General features: G+C 38.0%; 1 protein-coding gene across 4 annotated transcripts in view; it reads left to right on the top strand.

The window, feature by feature from the left end:
* The first annotated feature begins 1,795 nt into the window (after positions 1–1,795).
* Positions 1,796–14,117, top strand: part of Ttf2 (transcription termination factor 2) — a 39,561-nt gene continuing 27,239 nt past the window's right edge. For 3 of the 4 annotated variants that reach the window (XR_006854769.2, XM_046458222.2, XM_046458224.2), the window contains exons 1-5: positions 1,796–1,892; positions 1,982–2,084; positions 4,158–4,244; positions 12,068–12,134; positions 12,982–13,902. Coding sequence is in view for 3 of the 4 variants with exons in the window: in XM_046458222.2 (XP_046314178.1) it covers positions 1,865–1,892; positions 1,982–2,084; positions 4,158–4,244; positions 12,068–12,134; positions 12,982–13,902 (1,206 nt within the window). In the remaining variant the exon portion in view is untranslated. Of the gene's footprint in view, positions 1,893–1,981; positions 2,085–4,157; positions 4,245–12,067; positions 12,135–12,981; positions 13,903–14,117 lie in introns of those variants that run through there. The other variant, XM_046458223.2, reaches the window with a different exon arrangement.

The raw sequence follows: 14,117 nt of genomic DNA, 5'->3' as shown, positions 1-14,117 counted from the left end.
ATAATGATAATGCCTCCACTTGTTTGTTTGTTTCATCTCTCTTATCTCAAGAGTTGGTGTTTCGCAGAAAAACTAACTTCACTTTGGAAATTCCAGACATTTCTTTCTCTAGCCCTCAGGAGTTTACTGCTAATTCCATTCATCTTGACATTTAAATATTATTTCATATTGCTATTTAAGTTTTCAATATGTGCCAGTTCAGTCTCCTCTATTCAGTAAGCTCCTTGTCTTTATAATATTTGTTTTAAACTTTGTGTGAATGTGAATACATGAATTTTGTATTTCCCAAGTACTACTCCACATTAGACACACAAAAATGTACTTAGTAAGTACTGTTAAATTAATAAATGATACCACAGATTTGTCTTCTAGACTCCCCATAACATTTACATTTGTCATATAGCCCAGATTTCCTAGACATTACAGATTTTCCATCCTCCTGTCCCTGTAACAGTTGCATGTGCCACTCCATATGCCTAAGACATATGGTCCTCAATTGCTGTAATATGAAGCCATCTCGATTGCAACAAATCTTTCCTATCTATTCCTCCATTTCTGTCGACTAATAGAACTGATAACAATTTCAAATACATTCCCTTTTGTTTCCTTCAACTTTTGGTTTTTTTAAATTACAAAAGCACACTAATAGTGGCTGGGGCTGGGGCTCAGAGGCAGAGCCCTCGCCTAGCATACGTGAGGCACTGGGTTCTATCCTCAGCACCACATAAAGTAAAATAAAGACGCTGTGTCCACCTATAACTAAGAAATTAAAAAAAAAAAAAAAAGCTCACTAGTAGAAAAGGTGTGATAACATAAAACATACAAAGTAAATTCTGCCCTCGCTAAATTTAAACACTGCCCTCCTTCCACTTTGCCACTTAAACAGTGCTTTCACACTAAGAGGGCCTAGGGACCAACTAGGCAAAAGGCTGTGGCTCAGTGCTTGCCCAGCACGTTCAAGGCCCTGGATTTGATTCCCACACGGGAAAACGAAAAGAAAAAAGAAAAAAGCAAAGCCAGCTACGTGGTCGAAAGGATTCTAGCCCTGGAATTCAGACCTGTGCACCTGTCCATACATCGCCCACTCAATGACTCTTTGAATTTGGGTGAGCTTTGGGATTAGAAGCTGCCCATCTCAGCAGGTTGTTGAATGAAGAGACTTTTATGTGCAAGTACTTTCTGAAATCTAAGGCGCTAAGCAAATTTAAAGGACTGTTGTGGGTCTCAGAGAAGTTTTTCTGCCTGCGTTATTGCAGACTTTACAATTCACCGCGGCTGCCATAAAGGACTGTCCCCATCACCCAGCTCCCGCCGCTCAGGCGCCGCCAAATTCAGTGGCTCCGCCTACAGTGACTGCTCCTCAGGACTCAATCGCAGCGGCAGCGTCCAGGCCAGGCGCCCAAAAGGGCCCGACTCAGAGATGGCTGCGAAGCTCAGGCCTTCAGTGGCTGGACTCGTGTTCCCTCTAGAGCCGCTTCTTGGTCTAAGTGCTACACTAGAATCGCCTGGGCCTCCTTCTCGCTCTTCCTTCTTCTAGGATCTGCATTTCTTAGTCAGTGTGGTCTGGAAGCTTCTCCAGCCTCAGCCACGCCCCAGCCGGCAAACGTCAGGTCTTCCACTCCCCCTCATTCCGTCTTTGATTTCGGCGCGCGCCTTGCCTGAGGGCGGCTGTGATTGGCTGGAGATGAGCGAATTTGTTATATGATTGGTAGATAACAGCGAGGGCGGTGCTTAAGTCTCCGGCGGTGAATTGTGGGGGTGAGAGGGGGTGTGGCCACAAGAGGTGAATGATGATTGGCTCCGAACCGCGGCGGGACGGAGTAAAAGGCGGAAGCGGAGGTTGGGGTGCGGGAGAAGGAGCGCTATGGAAGGAGTCAAGTGTCCGGAGCACGGTAAGAGGCCGAATGCGTAAGTCCACCCCACTCGCCCCTGCCATTGAGCTAGCGTGGCGTAATTGTTGGTGACCTCCTTGTCTCCTCAGGGACCTTCTGCCTTTTGAAAACCGGAGTTCGCGATGGCCCGAATAAAGGAAAGAGCTTCTATGTGTGCCGAGAGGACTCTTGCAGCTTCGTGAAGACCACCGAGTAGGTCTCGGGCTGGGCAGGATTCCCAGTGTCCGCCTGAGCCTCCCAGGGGAGCTGCTCGTCCCGTGCTGTGCGGGCACTCTCAGAGGAGTTGGTAATCCCGAGTCATCGGGGAGTTTGGGAAGAGGCCCCCACCAATTGTACTTGTGTGACCCGAGTCTGGTTACTTTCCCCTCCTGGGCCTTGGATTTCCCCGCGTGTAAAACAGGGATCCTTTTAGTTTCTTCCAGCCTCGTGCAATGTTTGATTTCTGGTCACCTGTCGCGCCTTAACCACTCCCTTCAGCTTGGACATTCCACCCTTCCTTTAAAGAAGTGAGGACAAACAATAGACCTATTTAAGAATAATCTGTTCCTGTTTTGCACTAGTTTTAGGCTGGACTGGTTTTTAAATATTTGGAGTTAAAACAGTGGTCACTGGATTATCAGTCCTTTTCTTAAAATAGGACTCTGTGTCTAAATAGTGATGTTGATGACAAAACTTTTCTTTTTAGGGATTAGCGCTGAAAGAAACATCAGTACTCAGGTTTACAGACCCAGAAACGTTAGGCATCTTCTCTGAAGTGAGAAAAGTTAAAATCTTGAGTGTTATTATTTTATTATTTTATCACATCAGGTGCCTACATTTTTTTAACTGAAAACTATCACATCATCAAACATTTCTTCCTGCTGTCTATTCAGCTGAACTTGGTAAAATTATTTTCTTAATATCATGTAAAGCATATAATGGATATTTGTAGTAGAAAATAAAGTATCCTTTCAATATGTTTATTAATTTCTCATGTTCCCCTTCCATGAATTATATGATTTGTATCTTTGTTTTGCTTTGAAACTAAGTCAAAGACTTTGGATCCTTTTTCAGACTTTTACCAAAAATAATTTTTTAGCCCTCTAAAAAGTTTTTTTTTTAATTGTTTTAAAGAAATTACTGGGAAACAGTTTAATACAAAGTGATTTTAGTATTTGAGTAAAGCAGTCAAATGTTAGGATAGAAGGAACCAATAAATAATACTCAGGCTCTCTTAGATCAAAAGCATATCATTATATCAGCGTTTACTGGATTTGTGCTTGTCTGTCTGTTTTGGTACTGGGGATTGAACCCAGGGCAATGAGGTACATCCTCACTCCTTTTCATTTTTATTTTTAGACAGGGTCTCACTAAGTTGATGAGGCTGACCTTGAATTTATGATCCTCCTTTCTCAGCCTTCCAAGTTGTGGGATTATAGGCATGCAGCACCACTGCTGGCCCTTTACTGTTTTTTTCTAGTTTCTAAATATACTGGACCTCTTAGATTCAGTACCCAGCACGGATTTTGAGAGATACAAGCATGTTCGCTTTCATAGGAGTTAGCATTGGTCCTGGCATCTGACTCAGATTTACGTCAAGATAAACATGCTCCTATATAGGGTGCCATTTATACAAATGTACTGCTACATGAACTTGTTCACATGAGGACAAATATTTGATAAACTTGACATATTTAGAATATATCTGATAACCAGAATATAGGCCAAAAAAGTTTCACGAGTCATAGGAGAGTACTTTAGACCTTTACACAAACCTGTTTACTCTTGAATGTTATACACACTTAATTTTTTTTCCTAGTAAGTTGGGAGAGAGTAGTAGTTTGCGTATGTCAGACAAGAAGTAAAATAGTTACATATTGTTAGAGGTAAGCATGTGAATAATGCTATGTGACAGCTTATAGGTTATTAAGGTATAAAGATTAACGGAAGAACCTGAGGAAAATTCATGTAGGGCCTCACACCTAATCTTAGACTTCAGTCATTAGTCTGTGGTATTGCAGTGTAGAGTCAGTGCAGTTGTAAACATTTGAGTCATCAAGAAAAAGGTCTTTATCGTCATGCTTTATTTGAGAAGTGGAAAGAAATGGAAGCTATCTACCCTATGCTCAGAAAAAAGCATATAGATAGAGGAGTGTGTGGGATTTACAAATCCATTAGAGGCTCTCCACAGATTCTTGGTTTAAACCAATAGTTTCAGTTTATTTTTAGGATGTTGCTGTATTCCTTGCTCTTAAAACAAAATGTTCTTTTTTTTTTTTTCTCTAGCATTCCTGTTTCTCATTGTTTATTGCATGAGGACTTTGTGGTAGAGCTTCAGAGTTTGTTTCCACTACAAGGCAAGAAAAAATGCAGGTAAGTATCCAAAAGGAACAGTTTTCTATTCCCCTCCAACCCAAAGAGTCTTAGCTGAGATATTTTTTGGATTTTTTTTTTAAGTCGCCATTGAAAAATGAACAGCATTTCTATATGTATTGAGTATCTTCAGAGCTGTTATTCCCTAACTGCTGAGCAATTCATTAATCTGAGAAGCCAGACTTGTGGTTAATTTCTGGGTAGACAGCTCTACCATTGTTCCTTTCTAATTTGCAGGGAGCTAATAACATCAGCCCACCAACTTATTTTCATTTAGTTCTGGTAATAGAACGAGGTAATATGTAAAAAGGTCTAACAAATGGTAACTCAAATTGTAGTTTCCTTTATATGGGGTTTGGGAAAGGCAGGGAATTCTGTAAAATGAAAGCTTTATTTATTGCAATGCTGGGGATTGAATCCAAGACCTAAGCTAAGCACACACTCTACCTCTGATTATACCCCCAGTCTCAGTTGAGCAGATATGTTAGTGCGGCTTCAGGAGATAAGGTTGACCAGGAAGGCAGGGGCCAGGATGTGATGGTCTTTGTATAATATTCTATATAAAATAATTATATTAACATTAAACTATTAGAATAACTATTTTTGTATTTTTAGATCTCTGCCTCTCCCACTCCAAAATAGATAATAAAGTATCAATTTCACAATTTTTATATACATGAGTAAGCCCACACTACTGTTTCCTTAATTGATTTACATGTATAATAAGATGCATAGAACTTGAATTCAACTGGTTGGGTTTTGAGAAATGTATATATCCACCCATAAAACTAAGCTCCAACTCAAAATATCACCCCAGTAACTACCATTTTCTTCATTCCAATTAATTCTGCCCCTCTCTACTCAGCAGTCAGTTTTGGTTTTTATCACTTGAGATTTGTTTTGCGTGTTTTTGAACTTCACATCAGTTAAATTATATTTTATGTATTCTTGCATCTGACTGCTTTTACTTAACAACGTCTGTGAAATTTATCCATATTGTGTCAGTAGTTCACTTTTTATTGCTAAATTTAATTCCATTTATGAATGTACCATCATTTATTCTATGTACTGATTTGCTTTCCGAAAATCTTTAGTGAAGTATCTGTTTAAATATTTTAAATATATTTTTAATTAAAATTTTCATTGAGTGATCTTAGATTAACTTGCAGTTTGTAAAAAATAATGTAGCAAGGTCCCCTGTAGCCTTTACCCAGTTTCTCCCAATAGTAACATTTGCAAAACAATCAGGATATTGACATTGATACAATGTACTGATCTTATTTGTAAAGTGAACTTTATACTTATACTACTTTGTATATGTTTAGTTTTATATAATTTTGTACATGTGTAGTTTTACATATTCATCATATTCAGTCAGAAAAATGAATAGTTCCTTCACCACAGGATTCCTTCTGTTCTGCTTGTGTAACCATACCCTCCTTCTCTCTTCCTCACCCCCAGGAACCATAAATCTGTTCTCCATTTCTAAAATTTTGTCTTTTCAAATTTGTTACATTATAGAATAATACAGCATAACTTTTGAGATTTTTGCCTGTTTTAAAAATGTTGTTATTTGTCTTTTCACTATTGAGTAGGAATAGTTCTTTGTACAAGTTTTTTTGACATATTGTGGATTTTTTTCCCTCACTCTTTGGTTTTCATTTTCTTAACTTTTTTTTTGAAAAACACAATTTTTAATTTTTATGAAGTCTGGTTTATTATTGTTTTATGATTTGTGCTTTTTGTTTTCTTTCTAGAAATCTTTGCCTATGCCAAGATCACAATATCTCCAGTAGATAGATTTTCAGGGATGTAGATTTTTTTTTTTTTTTCACTTAGGTCTATAATCTGTCTCAAATTAATTTTGTGTACTGTGGGTAGAGGTTCATTTACTTTTTCATATGTTACCTAATTTTATTTTAGTGCCATATTTTGAAGATTTTCCTTTCTCCATTGAAATCATTAGCATCTTTGTAGAAAATCAATTGACCGAATAAGATTGGTCTATTTCTGAGGTTGCTAATTTGTGCCACTGATCCATTTACATATTCTTACATAATCAGGTAAAATAGTATGAATCTTCCACCTTTGTCCTTTTTCAAGATTATGTTGGCCATTCTAGGATTTTTGTATTTGCTTATAAAATGTAGGATCAGCTTTTTAAATTTCCACAGAAAATCCTGTTGGAATTGCATTGAACTTATATAGATCAATTTTTGGAGATCTATATGAGTTTTTCAATTCATGAACATGGCACAGTTGTTTATAACCTTAAAATTGTTAGATCATTTTCATCATAGCGTTTTTGTGCCCCTTTTGTTCAATTAATTCCTCATTGATTATGTTTTTCAATGCAATTATAAGTGGGATTTTAAAAAATTTTCATCTTTACATCATTTTCTGCTGGTACAGTGGGTCTGGTAAGCCTTTATTACATGAAATCTGGATGTACTCCTGATATTTAAAATCATTTTCATACCACTAGGGATCTGCTACAATACAGAAACACTGTCGTAGGTGGCAGAAGGGAACTGAAGGATTTCCAATTTGCATTAAAAGGATCATGGTGATTAAAAAGTGAACAGAATGGAAGCAAAAGGCTGAAATAATAGTATTGAATACCTACTACACGGCATGTTCATTAGCTCTTATCTTTCATTTCAATAGCTCTATTTTACAGGCAGAGGAGGAAATGCCACTAGAGAGGTTAGAAAAGCCATTGAGGTCCTGTGGTTTTGAAATGACTTTGCTGGGACTCAGATCCAGCTGATTGCAAACATACCTGCTTTCTCTAAGTGAAAGAAAGACATGGGCCTGAATGGAGGCAGTGACAGTGAAGCTGAGGGCAGTTAGGCAGGAGAAAATTTGCAAAGAGAATTAGAGTTGATAAGACATGTTTCCTGGTAGGGCATTTCCATCCACGCTCTCATCTGGAATAGTGAGAAAGTCGGCAGCCCCGACTTTCCTGAGCTGTGAGTATTCCTAGAGAAAGTGTGGTATGCTCAGTCTGATGTTTGGCACATTATTAGTGGTCAGTGAGTAGTTGTTAAGTTGGGGTTTCTGGGAGATGATTTTATATTAAGTGGGACAGGGAGGGAAAGGTAACATCAGTAGAGGATTTGGGTGTGTTGTAAGAGGTATAGCTATGGACTAATTGTGTATGAAGTGAATGTGAAGTCAGCTATAAAAGTAAATGTGCAGCTCTGAGTGGAGAGCTAGGCTGAAGGTAGAATCTTGAGCACTTGTCATTAACAGTCCTTGTGTTAGATAGATAAGGCAAGTCTGCTAAATGTTTTCTTTTTGCCCAGATCCAGAACACTCACTAGGAGATAGGTACTGCAGCTTTAAAAAGATAATTTTGGGCTGGGCATGGTGATGTATGCCTTATAATCCCAGCGGCTCTGGGGGTTGAGGCAGGAGGATTGTGGGTTCAAAGCCAGCCTCAACAAGAGTGAGGCGCTAAGCAACTCAGTGAGACCCTTTCTCTAAATAAAATACAAAATAGGGTTGGGGATACAGCTCAGTAGTTGAGTGTCCCTGAGTTCAATTCCCAGTATCCCTCCACCCCCAAATTATTTTGGGCCAGGCTTAGAGGTACACACTTGTAATCCCAGCAACTCCAGAGGCTTAGACAGGAGGATTTTTAGTTCAAAACCAGCCTCAGCAATTTAGTGAGGTCCTAAGCAACTAAGTGAGACCTTGTCTCAAAAAATAAAAAGGGCTGGAGATGTAGCTCAGTGACAAAGTGCCCTTGGGCTCAATTCCCAGTACCTCCTACCCTCCCAAAAAAGGATGAGTTGGGACAAATAAAATACAACAGATTAAAAGAAAAAACAAAAAGCACCAGGTACAGACTGAGAATTTAAGCAGAAATAAATAAGCACATAGATGATGATTTCCTTAGCAAACAGGAAGGGCATTTAGCCAGGACTTATAAGAAGGATATTGAGGACTGCCTATCCTTCTTGCAAATTGAGTTTTCTGTTCAAGTACTTGAATGTTTTATACCCTCTGACTAATACTATGATGTTGATTATGCTAGGCTTAACAAAGCCAGGAGACAGGTGCAACAAAGGAACAGAGTAGGGAGTAAATGAAGTAGGGGGTCAGCCATGGTTAAGATGCCTGTTTTTTGTACCCTGTGGTGTAGCTGCATTTACATGTAGTTCTTTGATTTAAACGCCAGATGGCATCACTCTCCAGCATGTGACTAGCTCTTTGGATATGGCATTCTGTGTACAGCAAATAAGGAAAACTAGGATAGACTCTCAGAAACCCACAGGGAAGAAATCCTGCCTTGACATATGGCACACTCTGTTGGGCCTTGTCTTCAAGCTCCCAAGTTCAGGTTCTCTCCTTTTTATCTATCTGCTGTTCTTTTCAAACACATGTGATCAAAAGAGATGGAAATACTCCTTTGTCTACAAATAGGTAAAACATTTTGGTACTTTAAATAGCTGGTTGTAGTGGATGTACACAATGTTTTACTTTTAATAATACCTACATGTCTGCAAAACTCCTGTGTTGTGGGTGATTGGGTAAAATTGAGCTGCAGCGTATCTAGCTCCAATATAATGGGTGGAGTGATGATAGAGAAGCATTTGGGCATGAGCCAGATCCCTGCAAAGGCCCTCAGGCCCACCAACCATGAAGAACCCCACTCATAAAGTCAGGACTTACTAGGTGCTGTAGAGTATCATGCACTGTGGAGGCCAGTGAAATATTCTTGTTTGTAAAGAATTTTAGCCCTTTGTGGTATTTGTATGTCAATGACTTTTTCCCAGTTGCCTGTTACATATTATTTTCTTTAGAGTATTTTTGCCACATGAAACTTTAAAACTTTTATGTGGTTAAAATTACTAAATTCTTTATCTTTCAACTTTAGAATTTTATGTCATCTTAGAAAAGCCTTTTTCACTTTAGGGTTACAAAAACATTCATCTCTGTTTCTTCGAATACTGTATTTTCCATTTTTGTTCTATCTTGAATTTTAGCATAAAAGAATGAGGTAAAATCCAGCTTTATGTTTTTTAGTGATGGAGCATATAAAGATGTAGACTCTACCCCTAAGGGTCCTTTGACACAGTTCGGATAAGCATTAGACATAGCAAGATGGGGAGCACTCCACCTGCCAGTTAGAGCACTAAATTGAATGTGTTCAAATGTGACTCTAAGATCAATAACCTGTTAAAAAGGTTACTGAGAATGTGGAAGAATTGAGACTTGAACTTGGCCTTGAGTGACCTTAAAAATGTTCAAAGGACAAAAAGTGTTATAGGCAAAACAGCAATAAGTAGAAATGCGGATAATAAATAAACAAAATGATTGGCAAGAATGAGTTTATGATTTAGCTCTACATTTATTAATGCATTTAATCTTCAAATTGACCAGAAGGCATAAATGTTATTGTTTTGCTTTGTTTTCTACTTCACAGAGGAAACTGCCACAGGGAATAGTCAAGTACAGTGTCCAGTGTCTGATGGCTCAGAGCTAATTGTGTGGTAGTGCTGGGATTCCAGCCACCCGAAGAAGGTTCTGGAGCTTGAGAGACTCTGCCTTGCTGAAGTGAATAGGCTTGGCAGTGCTGTGCTGGGTTGGACAGTTGCTCTTTTTTTTTTTTTTTGAGAGAGAGAATTTTAATATTTATTTTTTAGTTTGCCCATGGACAGTTGCTCTTAATAAGAAGGGAGGTTTTACCTTCTGGTGAGGAAATAGGATTGAAGAGGTCTGGCTTCCTCTAACTGGTTTTGTCTTCATTATTGCTAATAACCTCTGTCCTGAAAAATAATTAATACACTGCAGAAATTATACTGTTCCTTAAGTAGAATCAGTATCTGCTTTCTCTATGAGAATATATTTCTACTTTTCTACTGTCATCTTCATGGATTTACAATTTGCAGTATTGGAGATTGAACCCAGGGGTCCTCTGTCACTGAGCTATAGTCCCAGTGGCTATTTTTTTTTTTTTTTTTTTTTGAGACAAGGCCACACTAAATTGCCCAGGCCAGCCTCAGATTTGCAATCCTTCTGCTTCAGCTTTGTAAGTAGCTGAGATAACAGGTGTTCCTGGTAACAACAATTTTTTTATTCTAAAAATAGAGAAACCCACCCAGATAACTAATCTGGATTAATTAAATTAATTAATCAGTTTTACTTTGCTATATTACTTAAGAATGTTAAGTAAAGCATTTTAGGACTATGCCCAACACATGGATGCTCAATATGGGTTTTCTTCTTTAAGTTTTGGCCTTCCTTGAAAGTCTACATGATTGGGCTTTAAAATAGATCCTGTCAATGAAATCCTTCCAGTAAAGATTCCATTGTCCATGAGGAGGGGTTTGATTAAGAATGATGTAACATCATGAAGATGAAAACTTCAACTGTAAAAAAAATATATAGATAGATAGATACATAGATAGATGGATGAAAACTTCAGTTGCAAAAATATATATAGAGAGATAGATGTATAGATAGATAAATAGATGAATGAGGAAACTCTTCATATATACATTCTTACGGAAGAATTTCCAAGGTATATCAAGTAAAAAAAACAAAAAGAAAGATATTTAGTACAGATTGAGTATACCTTTTTTGAAATGATTGGGATCAGAGGTGTTTTCAGTCTTCACATTTTTTCAGATGTTTGAATATTTACATGTACATATGAGCTATTTTGGGAATAGGACCCAAATCTAAACATAATTGGTTTTATGTAACCTATTCACATGGCCTAAAGGTAATTTTATATACTTTTTAAACATTTTTAATATTTAAATATTTAAATTTAATAATTTCAAAAATAATTTTAATAATTTTGGCTTGACTGTGGACTTGAAAATCTTTGGAAAGGTGAATAGAAAGATAAGAATGGTTACATATTGGGAGGGAGGTGAGTAGGGTAAATAGAGTATGGAGGAAGCTTTTCTCTCTCTTTTTTTATTCCTTTGATTGAGTACATTACCTATTTAAACAAGTATGCACTTTTAAACCTCTAACTGATTCATAGTTTTTAGGAATCATTTTGGTTAATGAAAAAAAATCAGTTGGTTCCATTTTATTTATTAATTCTTAACCATTATGTACAAAAGACAAAGCATAGTTGGGACTACTGAGAAAATGCATTGTAATTTGTCAAAGGAATACCACAGGTCCTGTGGTAGTTCCTAGTGTCAAGATTATGCACATTCGATTCCCCCATGATTTAGTTTTATATGTGCCTCTGTTTGTACTTTCTATGAGTTAGAAATTGGATGGAGAAGTTTGATCCCATTCGGGTTTGTTTTTAGTTTGTTAGGCTTATTGTTTTGTTTTTGTTTTTGCAGCATCCATTTTTAAGTGGTATTGTGGCCTCCCTTCCAGCACATACAATATCTGGTTATCTTTTTCTGATTTTAGCAGCCATTGCTGATCAATGTCTCCCTTTCAGTCATTTTTTTCTTTTTCTTTTTTTAAATGAGCTAGCTTTTTTTTTTTAAATGGCTTTATTTTATTCATTTACTTTTTTATGTGGTCTTAAGGATTGAACCCAGGGCCTCACATGTGCTAGGCAAGCGCTCTACCACTGATCCACAACCCCAACTTCCTTTCAGTCCTTCTTTATAGAGTAAAAAGTACAAACCTGTCTGCTGTCTCCGGTTACCAGGTCATCTTTGCCTTCCTAGTTCTTTAAAATATCCTGTGCTTTTTATGTGTATATTAGAGTTGGTTTCAAATGATCTCCCAAAGCCAGGATCAAATAGTTCCCAGATGTTTTCTTGGATTAAAAATAAACTCACCTCTTATTTTAAGGATTTTCATAGTTGTAATTATTTATATTTCATTAGGTTATTCTTCCGATGCACGAGAAGCAAGGCAGAGGGAAAACACTGGTGTGGAAGTGTTCCCTGGCAGGTGGGGATTATTTGTGTTTTCCAACTTCATATGTTAAGCCTGTTTAACACATGGTGTTGACTGAAAAGACCCTGAAGCCTTATTGACAGGTGGCTTGTCATCAAACCATTTCTGAAAAACTTTCAACAAGGTAGACCCGGAGGGACTGTTATTTCAAAGTACCATTGTTACATTCAAAATTTAATTATTTACTTCTTCTTTCACTTAAATATTTTTCAGGGTTTTTAAATACAATTGATATTCTATTTAGGAAAAAAATTAGATTTTCTTGGCTAACTTCCCTGTTTTCTTACAGATTACTACCTACTTGATATTGGTGTTGGCTAAGTTTAGATGTATAGATCGATAAATAGGTAGATAAAACTAGGAGATAAAACTAGGAGACAGATATCTGATGCATAGGGAACTAGATCTAGGGAGGCAATGAGACTTGTTTTAGCAGAGATATAGCTTAAATGTATGATTCTGGATTCTTCTAGTGAAACCTTCAGAAAGCCAAAATCAAAGTGAGCATAGTAGGACAGTGTTTAGATTGGGGAAAAGTTCATCTTGAGAGATTGGGTTTTACTGAAAAGTACACATTGTGACTACTATGATTGTAAAAGCACTTTGGTATAGTCAGGACCTGGAAAAGTGTGATTATGAACAGAGAAGGAACATGCATTGAAAGTTAAGAAACTATTCTATGTGAGTTTGGCATCTATTATTTTTTAGATGCAGAAGTGTTTAGAAATATTGGACTGCTTTTACTGTTACAATTTCCATTTCCTTTAGGAAAAAAGGCCACCTAGATAAGAGGGTTGCATTAATATTTTATATTATGATTAATTATTTTCATTGTCCTTAGGATCCTAATTCTAAAGAATATCCTGTAACCAATAAATCTCAGCACACATCTGAGCCATTTCCTCATCCTTCCAGTCAGCCCAGAAACCCATTCAAGGTTCTCGACAAGAATCAAAACCCAGCTCTCTGGAAACAGTTTGTCAAAGGGGGAGGGGAGGAAAATATGGCCGCTAAGAAGTCAAGGGAAAAAGGAGACCAGTCCATGTATCAAAAGCCTGACTCTAACTGCTCGATGGATAAAGAGTACTCATCTAGTCTGGTAATAAAGAAAAAGCAATCTGGAATTCAAGAGGAGGAGCAAGAAGAGACAACAGAGGAAACTAAAGGAATTACATCCAGACAGCACCCGGGGAAGGGGCCGAAAGGACCATCTGTATCTCCTCAGGAGAAGTCAGATGGTGAGAGTAAAGATGTTCAAAACAAATCAGAATCTCCAAGAGAAAAGGAAACCCAGTTTTTGCCTCAGAAGGTTCATGGTCAGAACCAAGTAAGCCAGCCTCAAAAAGGGGATCACCTCGGCAAGGAGCACCTCAAGAACTTGGAAGCTAAAGAAGCAAAGGCAAAGGATGGCCCAAGCACGCAGACCTTCCAGAAAAGGCTGCCCCAGGAGCATTTCCAGGCACCCTCTGGGACCCGGGGACCTGCTCCTAAAGGACAAGCAACACCAGGGCTTTCCCTGGGCGAGGGGTGCCCTGCTGCCTCCAGCAGTAGTGAAAGTGAGGAAGATGACGTTTCCTGTATCCCAGGAAGCCCCCTACTCTTTGACTCGACTATGGACTCACCAAAGTCAGAGAACCTTCAACTCCCTGTTCAAAGTGTGCAAAGAAAAACATCTGCTTCCTTGAACGTTTCCAAGAAGAAAGAACCCTCCGATCCAGCTGCCCAGCGTGTGTACCTTACAACACAACTGAAACAAAAGAAGGTAACTCTTGACTTGTGCTTTATTTCTAAGGTCAGAGCATCATTTGCGGTGTGCAGCTAGGAGACCCTTACTATTCAGTATATTCATTGGGAAGGTTTTTTAAGTGGATGTTAAGTTTCTGCCTTTCCTATACTTTCAGGGTTAGTAAGTGAGCTGAGCTTTGGAAAAAATCCTGGTTTTTACATGCATGCTTAAATGACCATCCTTTCAGAATT

Source organism: Marmota monax, unplaced genomic scaffold, assembly GCF_021218885.2.
Source record: "Marmota monax isolate L192 unplaced genomic scaffold, Marmota_monax_Labrador192_F-V1.1 WCK01_AAM20220418_F8-fsc00087, whole genome shotgun sequence".
NCBI lineage: Eukaryota > Metazoa > Chordata > Mammalia > Rodentia > Sciuridae > Marmota > Marmota monax.
Note: the sequence above shows the minus strand (reverse complement) of the source record. Positions and strands in the feature narration are given on the sequence as shown.